This window comes from Schistocerca serialis, chromosome 1 (assembly GCF_023864345.2).
Source record: "Schistocerca serialis cubense isolate TAMUIC-IGC-003099 chromosome 1, iqSchSeri2.2, whole genome shotgun sequence".
Classification (NCBI taxonomy): Eukaryota; Metazoa; Arthropoda; class Insecta; order Orthoptera; family Acrididae; genus Schistocerca; species Schistocerca serialis.
In genome coordinates, this window is record NC_064638.1 from 1,100,245,929 (window position 1) to 1,100,270,697 (window position 24,769).

The 24,769-nt window shown below is 45.1% G+C and overlaps 1 protein-coding gene across 4 annotated transcripts in view; it reads right to left on the minus strand.

Moving 5' to 3' along the window:
• The window catches only part of LOC126416393 (solute carrier organic anion transporter family member 74D-like), a 183,287-nt gene that overhangs the window by 10,478 nt on the left and 148,040 nt on the right, over positions 1-24,769 (minus strand). For all 4 annotated transcript variants that reach the window (XM_050084084.1, XM_050084092.1, XM_050084101.1 and 1 more), the window contains exons 9-10: positions 19,914-20,112; positions 11,557-11,704 (exon numbers count right to left, since the gene is read on the minus strand). In XM_050084084.1, the coding sequence (XP_049940041.1) occupies positions 11,557-11,704; positions 19,914-20,112 (347 nt within the window). The remainder of the gene's footprint in view (positions 1-11,556; positions 11,705-19,913; positions 20,113-24,769) is intronic.

Genomic DNA, 24,769 nt, shown 5'->3' on the forward strand with positions numbered 1-24,769 from the left:
TTCTATCCTAGGCGAATACCGCGACGTAATTTCCCTTGTCGCATGCGAGCGGCGTTCGTATCGGTGGATTTTGATCGTGCCTTTGACAGGATCAACCATGATTTCCTTGACTCGACCATGCGACGCATGGCGATACCACAGGATTTTATTACCGTCCCCATGCGCCTCCTTCGCGGCGCTTCTTCGACGGTGAGAGTCAATGGCAGGGAAGTAGGAACGATTCCTGTTAGCAGCTCCGTTAGGCAAGGATGTCCCTTGTCCATGATACTGTTTACAATAGCGCTCGAACCATTGATGCAGACTCTTCGACGGACTCTAACAGGCGTCCGACTCCGTGCGAGCTCATTCATGTGTCGTGCATATGCCGACGACTTGATGATACTCGTCGAGTCGGAGAACGAAGTAAGTAAGGTGGTTACCCTTCTTACTACGTACGGAGTAGCTGCGGGAAGTAGGGTCAAAATGAATAAAACCAAGATTATGTACATCGGTCGAGGGCTGGACACTTTGCACAGTCCGTTTGCGACGGTGGATATCTTGCGATGCTTAGGTGTATTATTCACCCGATCGCTACGCAATCAGCGGCGGCGAGCTATCAACGTCTTCTCCAGCACGTCCGACTGCACGTACGCAACAATTCACTCCGAACGCACGACCTGCTCCAAAGGGTGGACTACACTAATGTTCACCTGGCCTCGCGACTGCCCCACCCGGCACAGGTACTGCCAATGCCGCATGGTATTGCTGAAAGATTAATGGCGGCCTTTGGATACTATGTCAGCCAAGGAATGTTGTTTAAGATCAAATACGAGACTTTAACTGTCCCATACCATTCTGGCGGACTTAACCTCACGGATGCGCTGAACAAGGCTCTAGCTCTATACCTGCGAGCGACGCTACGAACTTGGAACCAACGGCAACACGTCATCACGTCGGCAACCCTGGATGTGCTTCTTCCCACGTCCTTTGAACCGCCGGTGGTGATAGGCACAATATCGCCCTCTTTTTCTCACGTCGCGCGATTCTTTGTTGATTTTAGTTATGTTCAGTTACAGATACCTTCTACAAGACTCCCCACTACCCGTGAGATATATCGATACTTGCGGCGTCATCATGGCAGCAATGTTGTCGAACTTAAATACTCAACGCGAGACTGGCGACAGATTTGGCGAGCTGTCCATACGCCTCTCCTCACCACAGCAGCGCGACCGTCATGGTATACATTAATCAACCGCAAGACAGTGAACCACCAACGATTGTACGACATTCGCATGGTAGATTCCCCGCTCTGCCTTATATGTGGCATGCAGGACACCGACGAACATCCTTTGCAGTGCGGTGAGGCAAAGGATGTTTAGCGGCTGACGCAACGCATCATGGCCCTCCTCCGACGCATCGACGAATCAACGATCACGACGGACGCTTTATTTTTCCCTGACGCTGTCTTTTTCCCCTCACAAAAAACTTCGGCAATTCGATGGATTGGAGGACATGCATCGCATTACGTGCTCTCGCGGACCTTGATATCGGGCATGGACTATTGGCATTATCTACTAGAATAACACGAAATCATCCGCCGCCACTCTAAATATAAAACGCATTTTGCGAACTTTCTAGGCAGCATGTTTCATAACCCCCCGAAGCGGTGGGGAGTCCCAGGTTTACGTTGTTTCGAGGGATAGAATTTACTCCCTGTGAAGTGACGAGGATGTCACTTCGGCCCTATATTTCTTTCCTTTCTTTTTCATATATGATTTTTATTTTGAGACATTAAAATTAAATGAATAAATAAAATATTATTGTTACTAATAAAAAAAATTATATAAATGTACAATGTTTCCTTCCCACTCCCTCTCCCTTATCCTGTCAGGAAACGGGGGCACTGTGGCCAGGCCTCCAAGTACAACCCCTGCCCACTCTGCCCCCTGACCTACTACACACACACACACACACACACACACACACACACACACACACACAAAAAGAGCGCTAATGCGCTGCTTCCTGGACTCGGGTAGGCGCGCCAGCCCCGGATCGAATCCGCACGGCGGATTAACGACGTGGGCCGGTGTGTCGGCCAGTCTGGATGTGGTTTTTAAGCGGTTTTCCACATCCCGATAGGTGAATACCGGGCTGGTCCCCACATCCCGCATCACGCAGACATTTGTAACACTTCCGCACTATTTCATTGTTTCTACTAGACGCAGACAGCTGGGATACACTGATTCCATCCTGGGGTGTATGGGGTGGCCGCAGGAAGGGCATCCAGCCACCCCTTTAAATTAACCTTGCCAAATCCGTTGTAACCACGCCGACCCTGCGAACATTGCGGGACAACGGCGCAAGTGAAAGAAAGAAGATATCACGATAATGTTGAAAACCAACCTTGTATACTTTTCAAATAATAGAAGTCTTATAACGATAATGAATGGACAAGATACGAGGTGCGTTCGGAAATGTTTTACAAGTGTACTGAGGGAGTACGATGGTTCAGATCCGCGTTCTGCTATCCTGATTTAGGTTTTCTATCATTTCCCTAAAACGTTTGTGCAGATGCCGGGATAGTTCCTTTGAAAGAGCGTGACCGGCTCCCTTCCACATTCTTCCCTAATCCGAGGTTGTGTTCCGGCTCTAATGACCTCGTTGTCGACGGGGCACTAAACACTAATCTCTCCTTCCTTCTCCTCGTCCCGTCTTACGAGTACCGCTTAAACTACAGGGACGTCATCTCCTAGGACGATGAACTGATTCTAACACACCATGCAGCCGCTAGGTGACAGTCGTGTATAGTGAAAGGACAGCACTTGTTCGTTATCAAGTAGAAAAAGCTATGGACAAGATGAAAGGCGACTATCGTCGACAAAGATGGACCGCATGCGTTCTGTGGAAGGAGTCAAAACAACAGACTCAGAAGAGACGACAGACTCAGAAAAGACGACAGAGAAAGTGGCCGAAGCAGTGCTCCTCACCCACGACAATGCGCGGTCCCACCCCAGCAACGCCACGTCTGCAAAGCTAACATCACTGGGGTTCATTGTTGTGCCACACCCACCATTCTCACCACATTTCGCTCCATCTGACTGTGCTTTAGTGAATAACATGACGGACGCGCAGTGAGATAAGAGGTACGCAGAAGGGAACAATGCAGGCAGCTCTGCATGGGTACGTAGTGTCCCAAACACCGGACCCATCAAACAGTAATGGTGTTGCCAGGAAGATGGAAGCTGTGTATTGACGTCTGTGAGGAGTATGGCAGATCCCCTGTACACTGACTCATTCTTATTAATAAATGAGGTACAAAAACTGTTACTGTAAATCATTTTCGAAAAACCTATGCATGTAGGAGAATCATTCAATAAATAATACCCCACAATTTTTTCTGAGTACATATTTACTCGTAAGAGTTAGTATTTGGTGACAATATCAGTCAAAATTTCTTTTACATGTACTATTTTTCTACACAGTCTCCATCACGTTCCACAGCTTTACACCAGCGTTGTTAAGAGCCTATATTCCTTGTCGATAAAAGCTACTGTCCTGTGCTGGTAGGCTTGATTTCGCGACATGTATTACGCTTTCATCATTGTCGGTTTCTCATGCGTCGACCTGTACTAAAAACTGCACTCGTGCGATTTTCATTGTGTCAGGAACAGCGGCTGTGGCAGGACATCTCGAACGTTGCTGACCATGGAGCCCGTTTCTGCACTTCTTGACGCTTTAAGTTTTCTTTGCCCGTCACTCAACATTACTACTATAAACTGCAGCATTACCGTAAACTGTATATAAACTTTTAAAGATGTACACTGAGGTTTCTTTTTCCGCAGCCGAGAATTCAATTACAGCAAGTTGCTTGTAACGAGTTGTAGTGAAACAGCCTACTCACGCCATATAGAGTTCATATGCTTTCCATTGTGTGCCAGCCTAGTCCGCTGTAACTAGCCATGACGTCACGAATGTTGCGCAATACCTTAAAAGTAAAGTAAATAATCTGAAAAGTTAATAGCATGTCAGGATTGATGCTAAAATGATAATGTGTTAAGTTTCAGTTTAGTAAATCTAAGAGTTTTCAAAGTTTGTACGTTTTACGCAAAAACCATCGGCGCAACAGGAAGGAGCTAGAAACTTCAAAATTGATATTCGGATTCCTTTTTCATTGTAATTTAATGGAAACAGCATGCTGGATCTCACAAAGTAATATTTTGGTTGAAATTCATGATTTTCTGTTTTTGTGTACTAAGAGTATGGAAGCAAGATAGATTAAGTAAGTGATTGGATAAAGCTAGGATGTTTAGATTTAGGTATAATGCAGATATTCTATAATAACAAAGATGTGAGAAGTTTCCAAAAGGTAGCTATAAAACATAGCTGTAGGGTCTCTCCAAAGGGCAAGTTCAGAGCTCATCTACTGCGTGCAGTGCATCTAAAATGATGGTTGTCCATATTCGCAACTACGAACACATTCATGTATTTCATAACGGCTGTAGTCGCCACAGTTTCTGTTCTTTCGAACATGCATGCATATCCGAAGAAGCTTTGCATCGTACTCCTGAGCAACATAGGCAGTTCAGTATCGTACCGAAATTATTTCATGTCTCTGCACCTTTACGGAGTTCATCCCCATAAATTCATTCATTCAATTTCAATGAATCTAATTCAAAGCGCAAGAAAATGGTGTCTCCAGTCATTAGCATGCTGTTCCACGGAAGAACAACTGTTACGCGCTTTCCGTCTAGCCACGGTGAAACCTACTCAGATTCGTCCAGAAGGGTGATAAATGTGGGTTCAGGCAGCAAGCCTACGAACGGATTTGTTATTCCAGTGTATGATCTCAAACTTTTCTTCCCAGACCATCATTTCTGTCTGTGGTAACCATCTTCAGATCTTTAGAAAAAAAATGGGAAACCAAGTACTGCTAATGGATAGTCTACATCCTGTAAACAAACATCTTATAAATTATTGTGTAATTTTGATAACTCCTTAAACTTGTGCTTGAGAATGTTATAATGGTTATCTAAAATTAGAGCAACAGTGTTTCAGAATAAAACGTTCTCAGTTACACGTTTCGTTTTTAACAACTGTAATATTTAATTTCATCTGTGTTTTTACGGTATTTCACTTTATTATTATAAAAACTAATATCACCCTGTAATTCCAGAATAGTTTTACCTAATTACATGCTTTACATAAGTGCACTTTATATAATTGTGTGTTGGTGAAACCGTACCCTTGTCAGTTACGAAAAGCAATGCCGTTCACATCACGACTGCCGGCACTGTGGCCTAGATCCCACCGTACTTTTATCTATGTTCCACGACGTCTTGCTGATTTTGTTTGTTTCTCTTGACGATGTCGCCCTATTTTTAGTATATTAGGATATACGAGGTGCGACAATAAAGTAATGAGACTTATTTTCTTTGCAAGATGTGGCAACCCTCCAGGCTTGTGTAGGCACAATATCTTTGACTTTGGTCTATAAGCTGTTTCTAGTCCAAGCGGCACATCGATGCAACTGCTCAGTCGTGAGTTGTGCTGTAATAAGTTAACACATGTCTGTGTCTCTCGTCACGGAAATGAAACCGCATAACATTGCGCAGAGGTATGCCATTTCTTTTTGCGTTAAATTGAGTGAAAACGCGACGACAACTTACAGTAAGCTTCAGAAGGCTTTTGGAGAAGAGGTTATGTCAAGAGCTCAAGTTTTTCGTTGGTATAAAATGTTTAGTGAAAGTAGAACGAATGTTGAAAGTGAAGGCCACAGTGGACAACCATGCATGCTTGCGTGCTTCTTTGATTCCAAGGGAAATGTTCATAAATAGTGGGTGCCTCCTGGACAGACAGTTAACCACTATTACTACAAAGAAATTTTAGAAAGACTTTGTGAAAGAGTTTTTCATGTCCGTGCCAACATTGCTGATAATTGGATTCTGCATCACGATAATCCCATACTGCTCTGCCAGTACAGCAATTTTTAACATCAAAACAAATTTCAGTACTACCACAGACACATTATTCACCAGATATCGCTCTGTGCGACTCTCTTCTGTTTCCAAGAGTCAAAACGACAGTCAAGGGACACCATTTTCGAACAACACAAGATGTCTAAAAACCTGTGACGAGGGTCTTTGAGGATATTACAGAAGATGAGATCCAGATATGTTACCATCAATGGCAGAAGCGCTGGAAAAAGTGTGTGCAATCAGAAGAGAAATACTTTGAAGGAGACAACACTAAACTTGACTAAAACGGTAAGCAGCATTTTTTTCACATCAGTCTCATTAATTTATTGTCGGATCTCGTATTTTTAACAGTTAATGTATTAGGATATATTCTTAACACGTACGATTTGTAATAATATACACCTCAACAAAAATTTGGAATATCACAGAGTTTACTACAAGGACTCCTTATAATACACCTATTGTTGTTTGTACAATTCCTTATTAGCAAAATAAACATGATTCCTTCTGAAAATGCCGGCCGGGGTGGCCGAGCGGTTCTAGGCGCTACATTCTGGAACAGCGCGACCGCTACGGTCGCAGGTTCGAATCCTGCCTCGGGCATGGATGTGTGTGATAGCCTTACGTTAGTTAGGTTTAAGTAGTTCTAAGTTCTAGGGGACTGGTTACCTCAGAAGTTAAGTCCCATAGTGCTCAGAGCCATTTTTTTCCTTCTGAAAACAAAAACCATTTTTGTTAGTTACGAAAAATCATTACAAAACAAAGCTCTGTCTTAAGAGTAGATTTTGGGAACAAAGCAGTGAAAGTCCTTATTTCATAATGGTGATCATCAGTCTTTAGTAGTGAATATGTCCTCCCCGCAAACGGACGAGTTCTTTTACTCTACGATATATGCTCTGGATGAGACCATCAAGTTTATTTTGGGGTATGAGGTCCTAATCACAGATTCAGTGAGGTCCTGAAGATTGTCATGTCGCATGCATGCTCCATTGCATTCATGTCCGGGGACTGTGCTGGCCATTACTTTCGGCTAATGTTGTATTTTTGAAGATACCGAGAGACTACTAGAGTACGGTGCGATCTTGCATTGTCATCGACTAGGATGAAGTACTCTGCGCTGTTCAGTCTGAGATACGAATCCTTGTTGCCTCTGAGAAGTCATTTCCAATATTTCTGGCAGCTGATGGAGGGCACCTGCGAGTCATCAGTTGGAGGAAACGCTCCTGCATCGGTGTTGTCATACGAGGACGACCACTGCTAGGTCTATCGTTCACATTTCCCGTCTCTCTGTAATTTCTCCACACCTTAGTCACATCGCTTTGAGTGACATGTAACCGATAGGAAACATCTTGCTATGAATGACCTGGTAACACCTATATCGATTAAAAGTAGGTTTATACTATGTACCTGGGTATCTGTGATTATGAAGTGTTTGTTTTCATTACTTAAGGTCATTGATTTGTGACATGAAATTTAAAGTTTGTAATGTATGTATGGAAAAAACTAAATAATGTTTAAAATAATGAAATTTTATAATACATGTATGTTTATAAAGAAAACATTGTCCATCGGAAGCTGGTTCATGCTTAGGACACATGTATAACATGAAAGATGTAGGGAAGTCCCTCCGCAACGGAAGTGGCTTGGCGCGATGTAAAAGGTGGTTTTGGCTGTCGAACTGGGCGGCTCCTTGGTGGGAACGGTACGCGGTCAGGGGATAGCCGTTGCACGGTACACATCGTGGGTGCCAAGGGAGGCATTTGGAAGCCGCTTTCCAAGGAATTTTGCCTCGGGTGTGGATTTGGCTGAAGCGTGGTACTCTCGGCAGAAAGGAATGGCTCTAACACAATCAAAATCCATCGCCAAGAAGATATTGTATAGAGCATTCAAACATCAAGAGCCGTGAGTACAGTAGCCGCCGCGTTGCTTGCCACCACTACTTCGCCGCTGCTCACTAACTTCATGTATACAGATACGTATCAGAGCATGGACCAATTAATTTGTGTGAATGTTTTCAAAAATAATCCAAGTGCTATAAATTTGTGTTTAGAACCATAACTTTTATCCTAGTCATTAACCTATGCAGGATCCCCTCCTAAGTGTTCAGAAACCCGAGTATTCTGTTTATAACGAACTAGTAATTTATTTCTGCGTATTAAATGTGCAAAACATTCACTACCAGACTGTGTAAATGTTACTGTGTAAAATACCTGCTCCACAGGTGATGAAAACGGAACATAAGATAAACATATTTGGAACATAATGTAGCCCTGATTACTCCATGAACGACTTTTTTTTAAGTTACGCAACTCAGTGTTGAATATATAGTTTGAAAAATATAAACATAAACTATTCAAATTGAGGATAAGAATTAAATTTAGTAGAACTGAATCTTACCATTGAAATAATCATAGAGTTTGACTAGTGAGACAGTATCAGTTTATGGGTCCTCACCATATTTTTCTCACATTAGAAAGATAATTGGAATATTATCGTTACTAAAGAAATCTGATATATTTCTATAGATGGGAGTATAAACAGTGTAGTTGTGGTATCGTTTAATTTTATTTGTGGTATTTATATGTCAATTAAGTCAGAAGCCCCTTCATCTCCAACTTTAATTCAGTGCCTTCTGCAGTAACATCTCAGTGCTGAGTCACGTAATGATCGTGATTGTAACTGTTATTATTATGAGTGAGGTACAATTTTACTTTCTATGATTACTGGTTTGTGCATTAATAATAACTACTGCTACCCAGTGTGCTATAGAAAGGGAACCTTAATGGAAGTTACTATATCAACTAATATTCATTATTCTTGAACATAATGTTTCAAATTAATGTACCTAATTGGGCTGGCGACCGTTCGATTTTTCATTCGTATATGAACTTTACTGCTTTCATTGTCCCCAAAGTAAAAGCCTGTTTAGTTTTTCTATTAATTACGATGTATTCAAAATTACTGTCCATTACCCTCATCCACTAGACACAAGCGCGGTCAAAATTAAAAATCCTCCCAGAGGGTAACATTGATTTGTCTAACACCAAGCGAGTGGTATAACCTGTAGAAAGTAAAGCCACTATCCTGACTCTAACAAAGTGTTGTATGCGTCTATGTGGCATGTTACCGCGGTGCTGAACACAGACTAAATGAAGCTTGTGTTGAAACTGAACTGCTCGCTGTGTGCCCCTACGGCAGCGGTATGGTTACATGACTGGTAAACGGCCACAAAGCATGCCAGTGGTAAGCACCTTTCGCTGTATGGGCTCTACTGAATAATGCATGGAGTGCCTAGGTCAGTGAGACCTCTAGTATCGTAGACTACATTTTACGATGGTATTCCAAACTTTTGTTGAGCAGTGTATATTAGGATACATTTTTGACAGGTGTGATCTGCCATATTTTTAAGCGCATGTATTCTTTATGTATGAAAATAATACTTTTCTTTATGTCGTAATTTGCAAGATGTAGTGTTTCACCGCCACTGTTCAGTCTATACGTCGACGAAGCAATGATGGAAATAAAAGAAAAGTTCGAGAGTGGGATTAAAATTCAAGATGAAAGGATATTAGATTTGCTGATGGCATTGCTGTCCTCAGTGAAAGTGAAGAAAAATTACAGAAATTGTTCAGTGGAATGAACAGTCTAATGAGTACAGAATATGGATTGAGAGTGAATTGAATAAAGACGAAGTAATGTGAAGTAGCAGAAATTAGGACAACGACGAGCCTTACATAAAAATTTGGGATCACCTAAGTACACGAGGTTATGGAATTCCGCTAGCTAGGTAGCAAAATAACCAACGATGGACGTAAATTACAAAAATTATAAATATGTCAAGAAACGTCGCACCACATTGTGCATGATGTGATACTACTTTGCAAGGTGTCTGCAAAATGGGTGCACCGATAGCAGGCTACTGAGCTAAACCAGTGACATGTCGATAGGGTGTGAAAAACCTCTGGGACAAGTTGCAGAAGAAGAAGGTGTCTTCCTTGGATAAATCATCATCGGCATCGAAACCTGCCTCAACTAAGAGTTAAAGCAGACAGTGGCACATTTATTTTTCACACACACTACACTGTGAATAACTGTTGAAACGTGATAGTCTCTGACAAATATTGTCAAACAACAGGCCAAGTAATGTTTCATTGTGAATGCAGAGATTCGTTTCGTGGTCACTTCTTCTCTATGGCTATAACAGCAAACGTCAGACCATCATTCATAAATAGACAGAAAAAAATTAAAAATATGCGGAGGCAAGGAAAGCTGAGATTCTGGCATCAATTAAGGAAAACTAGCATTCTCCTCTTTATTCCACCGGCACAGTTTTGCCAAAAACTAGACTTACATCCTATAGAATTGTTCTAAAATCTTGCAAAAACAACGATCTGTAGTCGTAATATGTCAAGCACCTCGCACTCTAATCTAGAGAAAAAATCTCGGTTGATGCTTTTCTTGGTGATAAATAATCGTCGTGTGTTACCTTGCCTGGTGCAAGCCTTTCCATCTAAAACGCTACTTAGGTGACTTGCTGTTCAAGTGACCAGCTTGGTTGGTCTCACGATGGAGAATTAAGCTCATTCCAGACCTTTTCACCAGAAACAAATGAAGTTGTCACTGGGAGACAAACCCAGGACCACTACAACTACATCTACGTGGTTACTCTGCTATTCACAATAAAGTGCCTGGCAGAGGGTTCAATGAACCACCTTCATGCTGTCTCTCTACCATTCCACTCTCGAACGGTACATGGGAAGAAAGAGCACTTAAATTCTTCTGTGCAAGCCCTGATTTCTCTTATTTTATCGTGATGATCACTTCTACCTATGTAGGTGGGTGCCAACAGAATGTTTTCGGAATCGGAGGAGAAAACTGGTGATTGAAATTCCATGAGAAGATTCCGTCGCAACGAAAAACGCCTTTGTTTTAATGATTGCCACTCCAATTCACGTATCATGTCTGTGGCACTATCTCCCCTATTTCGCGACAATACAAAACCAGCTGCCCTTCTTGTACTTTTTCGATGTCATCCGTCAGTCCCACCTGATGCGGATCCCACACCGAACAGCAATACTCCAGAATAGGGCGGACAAGCGCAGTGTAAGCAGTGTTCTGCAATGAATCAAAGTCTTTGGTTTGCTCTACCCACAATATTATCTGTGTGATCGTTCCAATTTAGGTTACTTGTAATAGTAATCTCTAAGTATTTAGTTGAATTTACAGCCCTCAGATTTGTGCGACTTATCGCGTTACTAACTAAAAGCGATGAGCACTTTTACAAGTTTCGTAATTTAAACAGCAACTAGCCACAAGTGTGGTTGATAAAAGTTTGTTTGAATCAAACCATTACAAAACCGTTTTCAGATGGGTTTTACAAACTTCCTTGCTTTCCTGCTGCGGCTTCATGTTGTACTTTTTACTGATTTGCGGTACAAGGTAAACAAAAGGTTTTTCGATCGCAATGCGATAAACTTCAGCTTCATAAGGCCAAGGTCAAGTACTAGAGTGTACCCATAGCTACCTCTCCTGCCTGCTTAACACGACAGTGCTGCCACCCCGGCCGGGTAAGCAGATCGCTTTGGCGGGCGGTGCTTACCAGCGTGCCGTTGAGGATGGCGCTGTCCTGGCAGCCGGCGTGGCAGGCGGAGAAGAAGGTGGCGGCGCCGTCCGCGGAGCAGACGGGGGCGTACTTGACGTGGGGCCCGCACAGGCAGCCCGCGTTGCACTCCGACGTCATGTTCCACCTGGCAAGCAACGCAAACATTGCTGGAATTTAACAAGCAAACGTTTATACGTTGAAGTGTGACCGTGCAGACACATGCAACTGTTACTGAAAGATGACTTAAAGCTCATTTTAATCATCGGTTCCTGGCTATCTATTATTTCCAGTTTCTGTTTTTAAACAAGCAACGGGCACTCTACTGACAACCTATGTAAGAATTAGAGAATGTACCTGTGCGGTTATAGGAGTAACTGCCGAGTATGCCGCACAGTACCTGTCTTAAAGTACACCACTAGCAATTAAAAGCGCAAAAACAAGAAGGCGGCATGCAACAAATGTCAGACTGGAAAGTAGTGTTCTAACTGCTTAGATATGCAGCTGCTCAGCATTTTTGCAGAACCACAAGAAACAGATAGATAAGTCACCATCTGTATTTTGTATATGTGGAAAAATTATGCAGCGCGTATCTGATTCGGGAATCGCATTTGAATCTTGTTTCTTTTTGGCAAGAAAATCATGTTATGCTTCGTGTGATAAGGAGATTCATCTGCCAGCACGTCTCTAAAGCTGGACTATAGACAGTGAGTACGAGTAAAAGCAACGCTTGCACCACGTGACGTGGATTACATTTAAATGTTCTCCATTAAAATCTTTCATTAGATGCTCAAGTTTGTCAGCACTGGAGGCAGACATTACAGTGTTTCCATTAACAAATGTACATCTTTTACAAGTTTTTTTGCATGCATTTCCTTTGTTTCTGCTTTTTTCACTGTTCCGATACTCTCTAATGAAAAATGGAACGTTCAAAAACAATGGCTCTGAGCACTATGGGACTTAACATCTGAGGTCATCAGTCCCGTAGAACTTAGAACTACTTAAACCTAAGCCGCGCGGGATTAGCCGAGCAGTCTTAGGCGCTGCAGTCATGGACTGCGCGGCCGGTCCTGGCGGAGGTTCGAGTCCTTCTTCGGGCATGGGTGTGTATGTTTGTCCCTAGGATAATTTAGGTTAAGTAGTGTGTAAGTTTAGGGTCTGATGACCTTAGCAGTTAAGTCCCATAAGATTTCACACACATTTGAACTTTTTTTTTTTACATACATCCATGCCCGAGGCAGGATTCGAACCTGCAACCGTAGCGGTCACGCGGTTCCAGACTGAAGCGCCTAGAACCGCTTGGTCACTGCGGCCGGCAGTGTGACGTTGAGATATGTATTTATTCTTTAATGTACCGCATATACTGCCGGAAAAAATTAGTACACCCTTTTACAGGGTTCCATTTCTACATATACATCTACATGGATGCTCTGCAAATCACATTTAAGTGCCTGGCAGAGGGTTCATCGAAACACCTTCACAATTCCCTATTATTCCAATCTCGAATAGCTCGCGGAAAGAATGAACTCCTGTATCTTTCGGTACGAGCTCTGATTTCCCTTATTTTATCTTGGTGATCGTTCCTCCATATGTAGGTCGGTGCTAACAAAATATTTTCGCATTCGGAGGAGAAAGTTGGTGGTAGGAATTTCGAGAGAAGATTCCGTCGCAACGAAAAACGCCTTTCTTTTAATGATGTACAGCCCAAATCCTGTATTATTTCTGTGACACTCCCGCCCATATTTCGCGATAATACAAGACGTGCTGCATTTCTTTGAACTTTTTCGATGTACTCCGCCAGTCCTGGCTGGTAAGGATCCCACACCGCGCAGCAGTATTCTAAAAGAGGACGGAGAAGCGTAGTGTAGGCAGTCTCCTTAGTAGGTCTGTTACATTTTCTAAATGTCGTGCCAATAAAACTCAGTCTTTGGTTAGCCTCCTCCACAACATTTTCTACGTGTTCCTTACAATTTAAATTGTTCGTGTAATTGTAATACCTAGGTATTTAGTTGAATTTATGGCTTTTAGATTAGACTGATTTATCGTGTAACCGAGGTTTAACGAGTTCCTTTTAGCACTCATGTGGTTGACCTCACACGTTTCGTTAACTAGGGTCAACTGCCACTTTTCGCACCATTCAGATATCTTTTCTAAATCGTTTTGCAGTTTGTTTTGGTCTTCTGATGACTTTATTAGTCGATAAACGACAGCGTCGTTGCAACAGTGCATATGGAGTAAATGAAATGTTTGCATTTACAGATCAATTGCACAAGCGGTTATGAGCGAACACGCTGAAACATGTGGTTTAGCGTCCACGGGCTGCAATGCAGGCGATGACTCCGGCATCCAGTCGATCGTGCAGATGGCAAATTCTGTCTTGGGGTACGTTATGCCAGGTGTGCTTCACCTGTTCATGTAGTTCTGGAAGAGTTGTTGAATGACGAGTTGCAAGAGACACATTTCATCCCATCATATCCCACACGTGCTCGACTGGGATAAGTCCGGAGATTTTACTGGCCAGGAAAGTTGCTGCGCCTCTTGTAGAGCACGTTGTTTCACGGGTGGTGCGTGCGCGAGAATTATCCTGTTGGAACAACATGTCATTTTCTTTGCAAGAGCGGCAAAATAAAGGGTCCAACCACATTTTGCGCATACCAAACGATGGTTAGCGACACCTCCAGAAACACCAAAGTATAACGATGGTTGTAGCTTACCGCAATCCCACACCATAAGGCCTGGGATGGGGCCAGTGTCTTAGACGAATGCACTGTACGTGACAACGCTCACCAGGTTTGCACAGTACGCGCAAACGGCCATTACTTGTGCGCGCCAGAATCCCATTTCATCGCTGAAGACCACTGCGTGCCATTCCATCTTCCAAGTGGTCCTCTAACGGCACCAGTCGAGCCGTGCACGGCGATGCTGTGGCGTGACTGGAAGACGGGCTACAGCTGTGTGTGTTCAAAATGTATGTGAAATCTTATGGGACTTAACTGCTAAGGTCATCAGTCCCTAAGCTTACAGACTACTTAACCTAAATTCTCCTAAGGAGAAACACATACACCCATGCTCCAGGGAGGACTCGAACCTCCGCCGGGACCAACCGCACAGTCCATGACTGCAGCGTCTTAGACCGCTCGGCTAATCCCGCGCGTCAGCTGTGTGTGGCCGAAGTCCCACTGCTAATAATCGGTTCGCTACAGTTCGTGTTGACACGTCTGGGCTCACAAGCCCTCCTATCTCTGCTGTGGTAGCTGTACTATCTGACGCCGCTACCCTACAAATACGACGATCCTCGTAGGCGTCTGTGCTGAATGGACGTCCATAACCTCATCTACGGGTGTGAGGTTCTTCACTAAATATTAATACCTGCACCGTTGCGCAACTGACGCAGCACATCAGACGTGTGTGGCAATTCTAAGAAAGTACCGTCCAGCCACTCTGAAGGCTACAATTCGACCCCTACCAAAATCGCTCATTTGGCTGTAAGAAGCACGAATGAGTCTCCGTGGCATCGTTTTCTGCTTACTTCACACGTCAGCACTACACTTAGTTTCCTGACTGTGAGCGTTCCCTATTAAAGGATAGGCACATACAGCGCCCTGGTAGCTATGCCATTGCCCTATCTGTTGGCGGACGACGCTGAAACCATTGTCAGTACATCAGTACATCTACTATCCCTCAGGTGGCATACAGTGCGTTATTTCTCAAGGAGTGTGACATGGACATAACTGAAACAGAGTTTAACGCTGTCTGAAATTCTATGCATTTCAGGCATAATTAATGTTTATACTCATTGCTCTGTTTCAATGCAATGGGGAGGAAGACGGTTCAATCCCGCGTCCAGTCATCCTGATTTAGGTTTTTCGTGATATCCCTAAATCCCTCCAGGCATATGCCGGGATGGTTCCTTTGAAAGGGCACGACCGACTTCCTTCCCCATCCTTCCCTAATCCTATGAGACCGATGACCTCGCTGTCTGGTCTCCTCCCCCAAACAATCCAACCAACTCAATGCAGTGTCAGAATTTTTAAACTGTGTTTGGTTATACCTGCGTCAGCGTAGCAAAGTGGCTGACAGCTAGCAGTAAACAGTCAGAAAATGAGTTTGGCCACGGTTTCTGTTCCGTTCATCAGCGTCATATCGCTCAGTTATCTCAAGTGCTGGTGACCGGAGTCAGCGTCGAACGACAACTGTGGCATGTACCTGATCAGTCGTGATTTGTGCTTGTTACGTCCTTTGTTGCTCTGTGCGATGTCTTACTCTTACGCAATGTGATGTGTGAAGTCATCAGGCTATTACTACTCTACAAAGCAAAATCCATACTGCACATTAACAGGGCACGCGTCAATCCACTCAGCGTGGACACACAAAGCTCCTGTCATCGCACCAGCACGCTGGTAATGAACAACATAGCCCTCTGCATTCTCAGCTATCAATCAATTTCTTACTCTGATCCAATTACAGATGTAGGAGAAGGCATCATGACTTTATTATCTAAGTAAACTATAGAAATACAACTAGGGACCATTTCTGTTTCATAGTGCTGGAAGAAATTGGGACATCAGCTGATAAATAACTTACTATCCTTATGTTATTATCTTATATGCAGCAATCGGCTTCAAAGCACAAATCTTCAGCAGGGCGACTTTTACCAGGACGAAGTATTACTTTGTGACTGCCCCCTTCTGTCGCAGTCAGCATTCCCCATTTTTCGTTTAGTCTTTGTTTCTGACTACTTGTTCACTCTTTATTGTGACCAACAATAACTCTCGTTCCTACCAAAAAATTCGTCTGTGACGAAAGTGCACCCCTACAGGAATAGTGGTCAGGGCACGCGCCCCAGACTCCATACCCTGCATATATTAATAATTTTCAAGTGTATTCGGTCATCATAAGGTATCATAAGGCATCATCATCGCCATCATCGTCCTCATCATCATCATCAATCTTCACCATCACTATCACTGACACTAAGATCATCACCATTAGCATCACCACTTTTATCACCCCCTTCATCATAACCACCACTAACGCCAACATCAACATCAACATCACTATCACCACCACCACCTGGAACGAAAGTAACTTCAGCAGTCAATGTTCATTTTTCTTTAAACTTAATGTTTCAAAGTATTATACCTAATTAGGCAGGCGACCGTCGATTATTTCATTTGTATGCATTTTATTACTTCCATTATCTCCAAAACTCAGTCTGTTAGTCTTTCTGTTAACTGCCATAGAAACGAAAATACTGCTCGGTACCTTCTGCCCATTAGGTTAAAACACGGTCAGACCTCATTTGGCAAACATTGAATGTGATACACTGCAGTATAGCAATTTTTATACATACATTTTCATTAAAATAACTTCGTGATTGACCTTTGTCAATTAAAGTGCTGGTTGCCACGCGCCAGCCAACCGCAGTTCTTTGTCGTACACCACGCACTTGCTGTGTTGCTTGTTTCAAGGTGTGTATGAACTTTGTAACCAACGTGCACACTAGGTGTTCGTGGGCATCTTGTAAGCCATCCCGTGGTACTATTTAATCGATTTATACTCCATTATTACTTGCTGTGGTCTGTCTCGTTGAAAAATAAGGCATCAGTTATTCAACAGTAGCCAGTTTTGAGGGCAAACTTACTCCCAAGGTACATGTGCCGATAAAGTTCTGACCGTGATCCTAGAACACATGCCCTACCTATTCTCCTATGCTATTCTACAGCTCAGTCCCTTCCAAAAATTGCTAATGATAATGAAAAGATTGCAATATGCCAACACTTCTGTATGACACAGTTAATTTATTTCACTTAAATTTCAAATATTACGTCCCTATGAAACTTCCTGGCAGATTAAAACTGTGTGCCGGACCGAGACCCGAACTCGGGACCTTTGCCTTTCGCGTTTTTTTTTTTTTTAAATCTCATTTTTGTTCGCTTTTGTTCGTTGCATCTGCTCGGGGCGGACGTCATAAGACATCTGCTGAAGTTCGTTGTTGATCGATTAACTCAGTTTTTTTATTACAGAGGCGGACTAGTGCTCTACCATCTGAACTACCCAAGTACGACTCACGCCTCGTCCTCACAGTTTTACTTCTGCCAATATTTCGTCTCCTACCTTCCAAACTTCACAGAAGCTCTCCTGCGAATCCAGCAGAACTAGCACTCCTGGAAGAAAGGATATTGCGGAGACATGGCTTAGCCACAGTCTAGTGGATGTTTCCAGAATGAAATTTTCACTCTGCAGCGGAGAGTGCGCTGATATGAAACTTCCTGGCATATTAAAACTGTGTGCTTGGGTAGCTCAGATGGTGTCAAGGTTGCCCTCTATCAGCGATTTTGTACGCCTTTTCCTTGGAATCCTTGCTATGTGGACTAAGACAACGTTTGGTAGGGTTGTCCATAGATCACTGCCGATTCTGTTGCACGGCCTATGCTGACGATGTAGTCATCTGTTTACGTAATGCCGACCGACGATGTTCCAGCTGTTTTGACGTGGGTAGCGACTTATGGTGAGGCGTCGGGTAGCTCCTTAAACGTTCGTAAGTCACAAGTTATGTTCATTGGCACGGTACTTTCCGTGGAGTGCGTTACACCTCTCACCACCGTTGATACCATTCGCTGTTTGGGAATAGATTTTTCGTCTGATCTCCGGCGTTCAGCCACCATCAACTGCCGACGCCTCCTTTTAATGATCAGAGCAGGTCTTATGGACCATCGGCTTCGATCCCTAGACATTCTCCAACGAGCTCGATATGTCACTATATATATCGCATCCCGAGTTCCCCATGTCGCATGAGTTCTACCTTTCCCGCTTACTGTGGCACGTCGCATGTTGGCAGCCCCGATGGCATCTTTTGTCAGCTCTGGGCTGTTGTTCAAAGTTAACTATGCAACCCTTACTCTTCCGCGTGAACGAGGTGGGATAGGTCTGTTTCACGTGCCGAATAGAGATCCCGCCCTATTTGTCAGCTCCCGGATGACGGTATGGACACGTTGCCCAACGAGCCACACTGGTCTCCTCCTGTCGGCATATTCGCCGGTCTCACTGTCAGCGCCAGTGATGATCTCGGATGTTCCGGATCAGTTCCATTATATAAGATACTTCTTTCTTGAACTCAGTTATCTACGCCTCACCTTACCAAGACAGTTTTTACTCAAGACAAGGGCAGTATACAATGTGCTCCAATTAGGTCGTCCACCTTAACCCGACTGAACAAAAGTTCCCCAGGTTGACTGGCGTCATGTATGGCGCGCGGTGTTCGCCTGTTACCTTGACACGAATGTTCAATCTGTCTGGTACCTAACTGTCAATGGTAAGCAAACCAACCAATCTCGCCTTCATCGTCCACCTCACCCAATCACTATCTTCCACGTGTGGAGTGCCAGACAATGACGAACATCAGTTTGTTTGCGGACCTGCGGCGGAGGTTTGGCAATTGATTCCTCGTATTGTGGCTTTTCTAGCGCTGGACATTCCGGATCGGATTACTCCCCTTTCATTATTATTTCCGGAACGTGACTATTTTCCTCGGACAAAGACCAATGCTGTGAATTGGATTCGCGGACATGCCATTCACTACCTATTTGGACAAACTGTAGTTTCTGTACTCGATTTTTGGACATACCTCAATGACCGTCATTATGTCGTTGTCCGTCACCCAGAATACAGACAATTTTTCTGGAACTTCCTTGGGAGTGCTTTCCACGACCCGCCTCGCAGCTGGAATGTGTTAAGCCAAGAGAGAAGAAGGTTTCCTGTTTGAACCAATGAACATTTCTGAACAACTGAACGGAACACATCAATTTCAAGAAGACGTGACTCAACATACTCGCAGCGGGGTGCAGAAGGCCTCTTATCAATTTCACAACAAAAATAAACACAAAAAAATAAAAATAACAATAAAATTTAGAAAAAGGAAGATTTTGTTTTGTTTGTAAGGATAGCCCTAACCTTGACTTCCCATATTTCCCCTGGTATACAGGCAACTCTCTGAGTAAAAAAAAAAAAAAAGAGAGAGAGAGAGAGAGAGAGAGAGAGAGAGAGAGAGAGAGAGAGAGAGAGAGAGAGGTAGAGCACTAGCCCGCGAAAGGCAAAGGTCCCGAGTTCGAGTCTCGGGCCAGTACACAGTTTTAATCTGCCAGGAAGTTTCATATCAGCGCAGACTCCGCTGCAAAGTGAAAATTTCATTCTGGATGGGATTTGATAACGGACAGGATACCAAAAACTACTCATCAGTAAATAAAAAAAACTCTTGCAAAGATTCTTTTAACAATTATTGTAAGCTTTCTTTTCTAATTTGCGTGACGAGTTGAGAGTGTAGTGTCTCTTTCAGCAGCAAGTGGCGGCTGACTCACGAGTGGTGCGCGGGGTCCCAGGCGCCTCGCAGGTCGTCGCTGGGGCAGCCGAGGAACGGCTTGGCCAGGTGGACGGCCACGTCCAGCAGCTCGACGGCGACGTTCCAGGCGGCCAGCGCGCGCGCAGACGGCTTGGCCCGCGAGATGTACACCGACGACAGCACCAGACCCGCAGCCGTGAAGCCCAGCCCCACAGAGCCTGCGGCAGTCCACCACACTCACGTTATACACTCACGTCACACAAGTGGTGGGATAGCGATATGCAGATGGCTCCTATATCGCGTACACAAGCTATAAAAAGGCAGTGCGTTGGCGGAGCCGTCATTTGTACTCAGGCGATTCATGTGAAAAGGTCTCCGTCGTGATTATGGCCGCAGACGGAAATTAACAAACTTCGAACGCGGAATGGTGGTCGCAGCTAGACGGGATATTCCATTTCCGAAATCGTTAGGGAATCCAATATTCCACGATCACAGTGTCCACAGTGTGCGTGTGCCGAATACCAAATTTCAGGCGTTATCTCTCACAACGGACAACGCAGTGGCCGGTGGCCTTCACTTAACGACCGAGAGCCGCGGCGATTGCGTAGAGTTGTCAGTGCGAACAGAAAAGCAACACTGCTCGAAACAGCCGCAGAAATCAGTCTGGGATGTACAGCGAACGTATCCGTTGGGACAGTGCGGCGACATTTGGCGTTAATGGGCTGTGGCAGCTCATGACCGAGACGAGTGCCTTTGCTAACAGCACGACATCGCCTGCAGCGCGTCTCCTCGACTCTTTACTGTGTCGGTTGGACCCTAGACACCTGGAAAATCGTGGCCTGGTGGGGTGAGTCCCGATGCGTGGGCTGTGTTAATATCGAATAGACTGGGTCCTCTGGTCCAACTGAACCGATCATTGACAGGAAATGGTTATGTTCGGCTACTTAGAAACCATTTACAGCCATTTATGAACTTCACTTTACTAAACAACGAAGAAATTTTAACGGGTGACAATGCGCCATGTCAGAACATTCTCGACAATTAGAGCGAATGATCTGCCCGCGCGGATCGCCCAACCCCATTGAACTTTTATGGCGCATAATCGAGAGGTCAGTTCGTGCACAAAATCCTGCAACGACAACACTTTCGTAATTATGGACGGCTGAAGAGGCAGCATGGCTCAATATTTCTGTAGCGGTCTTCCGACGACTTGTTAAGTCCATGCCACGTCGAGTTGCTGCTTTACCCCGTACAAAAGGAGGTCCGACACGGTATTAGGAGATATCGCTAACTTATGTCACATCAGTGCTCAGGTAACTATCAGGGGCGAAGCGAGTGGCTGGTCACCTTAGCATTCCTCTTTTGGTGAAGAAAAGAAGGAAGATCCTCTCGGATAGCCGTGGGTGTTAAAGTGGCGCTACAGGGACTGGGATGCAAGCCGGCCCCGCATGAAATGCGCCCAGAGGATTGACGACGAGTCGCACCGCAGTTACACGATTCCCAGAAAACATTTACACATTTTCATATGGCTAACACTGCACGCAGAGACTTTGGGGCACACATACTCCATACCGGTGTGCGGGTGTAGGAGGGGGGGGGGGGGGGGGTAAAGGGGTACCGACAGGAAGGGCATCCGGCCACCCCTTAAAAAATAATAATCCCACATCCAGCAGTAACCACACCTACCCAGAAAAGACGCGGGAAAAAGACATAAAAAAGAAGAAGAAAAAGGAAGGAAGATTATGGATTGCGACGAGGTCATTAGCGACGTAACACGATGTCGGACTGGGGGAAGGATGGGAAAGGAAATACATCGTCCACCCAAAAAGTTACGAGACTGATTTTATTCTTGGAGTATAAGTGACGTCACCGCAGTAACTACGGTGGCAACCTGAACTAACAACTGTAAACAACAGTCGACCAGTCAGTTGCGAGCAGGCAGTTTTAAGCAGCTAACGTGCGAACGTAGCGTGTCGACGTCGTCGTGTCCTAAATCGCAATGGACCAACATCTGTGACTCAAGTGTTCAGTTCTCCAAAATGTTCTGAAGAAGAGAAAAGTGTGTCCAAAGTTTGTTCAGCACACTTCGAGTCCCGATCAGAAATAGCGATGTGTGGACACCTGCCGCGACTCGATTGATACGCAAAACGCGGATAATTCTTTTTTGCAAAAAATCATCACGGTTGAAGAGATTTGGTGTTATCACTACGAACCTAGCATAAAACGACAAAGTGCAGAAATTCATATAAAAAGTCAACGCCTTGACTACATAACAGACACTCAAGCCAGTGTGACACGCGAGTTGAACAACATCCCAAAGAAGGACTCCTCTGACAGTTTCACCGGGTTAAACGAACGTTCTGTGCATTGTACTCAAGTGAGGGGAGACTATGTTGAACATCTGAAGCATAAAACCGCCATCTTAACTATTATATAATTTTTATTAACCCAATGAAAAACTTTTTGAACTAACGGTGTAGGCCGCGCACTTTTCAAATTAGCTAAAAAATGCGTGTGAAATCTCATGGGACTTAACTGCTAAGGTTATCAGTCCCTAACCTTACACACTACTTAACCTAAATTATCCTAGGGGCAAACACACACACCCATGCCCAAGGAAGGACTTGAACCTCCGCCCGGATCAGCCGCACAGTCTATTACTGCAGCGCCTTAGACCGCTCGGCTAATAACGCGCGGCTCAAATTAGCTACCCCACTGTTTGCCTTTAAGCAACGATGATCGGACGGTCTTTAGAATCTCCAGGCTCTCCGAATGAAATACAGGAAATGTATTCGCAATTGCGAATATTAGCTGCCATCGGCTGTACGCTGGAATGACGACAATGAACATTTGTGCCGGACTGGGACTCGAACTTGGATTTACGCGAGTGGTCGCCTTCACCGCTTCGGCTATGCACGCCTCCCAGAAAGAACATTGAATCTTACTTCTTAATAAAGGCACCGCTATTTCACATTTATTCCCTACACGAGAACCTCAACTCTCAGTAAAAATACACTCCTGAAAATGGAAAAAAGAACACATTGACACCGGTGCGTCAGACCCACCATACTTGCTCCGGACACTGCGAGAGGGCTGTACAAGCAATGATCACACGCACGGCACAGCGGACACACCAGGAACCGCGGTGTTGGCCGTCGAATGGCGCTAGCTGCGCAGCATTTGTGCACCGCCGCCGTCAGTGTCAGCCAGTTTGCCGTGGCATACGGAGCTCCATCGCAGTCTTTAACACTGGTAGCATGCCGCGACAGCGTGGACGTGAACCGTATGTGCAGTTGACGGACTTTGAGCGAGGGCATATAGTGGGCATGCGGGAGGCCGGGTGGACGTACCGCCGAATTGCTCAACACGTGGGGCGTGAGGTCTCCACAGTACATCGATGTTGTCGCCAGTGGTCGGCGGAAGGTGCACGTGCCCGTCGACCTGGGACCGGACCGCAGCGACGCACGGATGCACGCCAAGACCGTAGGATCCTACGCAGTGCCGTAGGGGACTGCACCGCCACTTCCCAGCAAATTAGGGACACTGTTGCTCCTGGGGTATCGGCGAGGACCATTCGCAACCGTCTCCATGAAGCTGGGCTACGGTCCCGCACACCGTTAGGCCGTCTTCCGCTCACGCCCCAACATCGTGCAGCCCGCCTCCAGTGGTGTCGCGACAGGCGTGAATGGAGGGACGAATGGAGACGTGTCGTCTTCAGCGATGAGAGTCGCTTCTGCCTTGGTGCCAATGATGGTCGTATGCGTGTTTGGCGCCGTGCAGGTGAGCGCCACAATCAGGACTGCATACGACCGAGGCACACAGGGCCAACACCCGGCATCATGGTGTGGGGAGCGATCTCCTACACTGGCCGTACACCACTGGTGATCGTCGAGGGGACACTGAATAGTGCACGGTACATCCAAACCGTCATCGAACCCATCGTTCTACCATTCCTAGACCGGCAAGGGAACTTGCTGTTCCAACAGGACAATGCACGTCCGCATGTATCCCGTGCCACCCAACGTGCTCTAGAAGGTGTAAGTCAACTACCCTGGCCAGCAAGATCTCCGGATCTGTCCCCCATTGAGCATGTTTGGGACTGGATGAAGCGTCGTCTCATGCGGTTGCACGTCCAGCACTAGCGCTGGTCCAACTGAGGCGCCAGGTGGAAATGGCATGGCAAGCCGTTCCACAGGACTACATCCAGCGTCTCTACGATCGTCTCCATGGGAGAATAGCAGCCTGCATTGCTGTGAAAGGTGGATATACACTGTACTAGTGCCGACATTGTGCATGCTCTGTTGCCTGTGTCTATGTGCCTGTGGTTCTGTCAGTGTGATCATGTGATGTATCTGACCCCAGGAATGTGTCAATAAAGTTTCCCCTTCCTGGGACAATGAATTCACGGTGTTCTTATTTCAATTTCCAGGAGTGTATGTGCTTGCTGGGCGGGAATATATCCAGTGTACGAGTGCAGGTTGTGACATATGGAAGTTTGGGTCTGGCCGTGGTTCAAGCACGGGTAGATGAAGATATTGACCTCAGTATGAGGGTGCTGCAGTGCTGAGGGAGAGCAATGGTGTTCTGGAGCATCTCCCATTCGTCATTGTAGGTTATACAGTGAGCACTCACTAACTTCTGTGGTATCGATATGTATCGCTGACATTAGTGTGATGATTATTGTTTATAGTACTGTACGGTAGCAATGCGAGTCAAATGTGCGAACCATGTGTCACTTGATCAGTCTCCCTACTTCTCTGGGAGAAACTTCTATACTGATTCTGGACCACCGGCGTAGACTATAGCAACAAGTCCCGTTTTCCTCGGAATACCAGTGAAGTATGTGTGTAACGAAAGGTTTGTGACGCTGTGAGC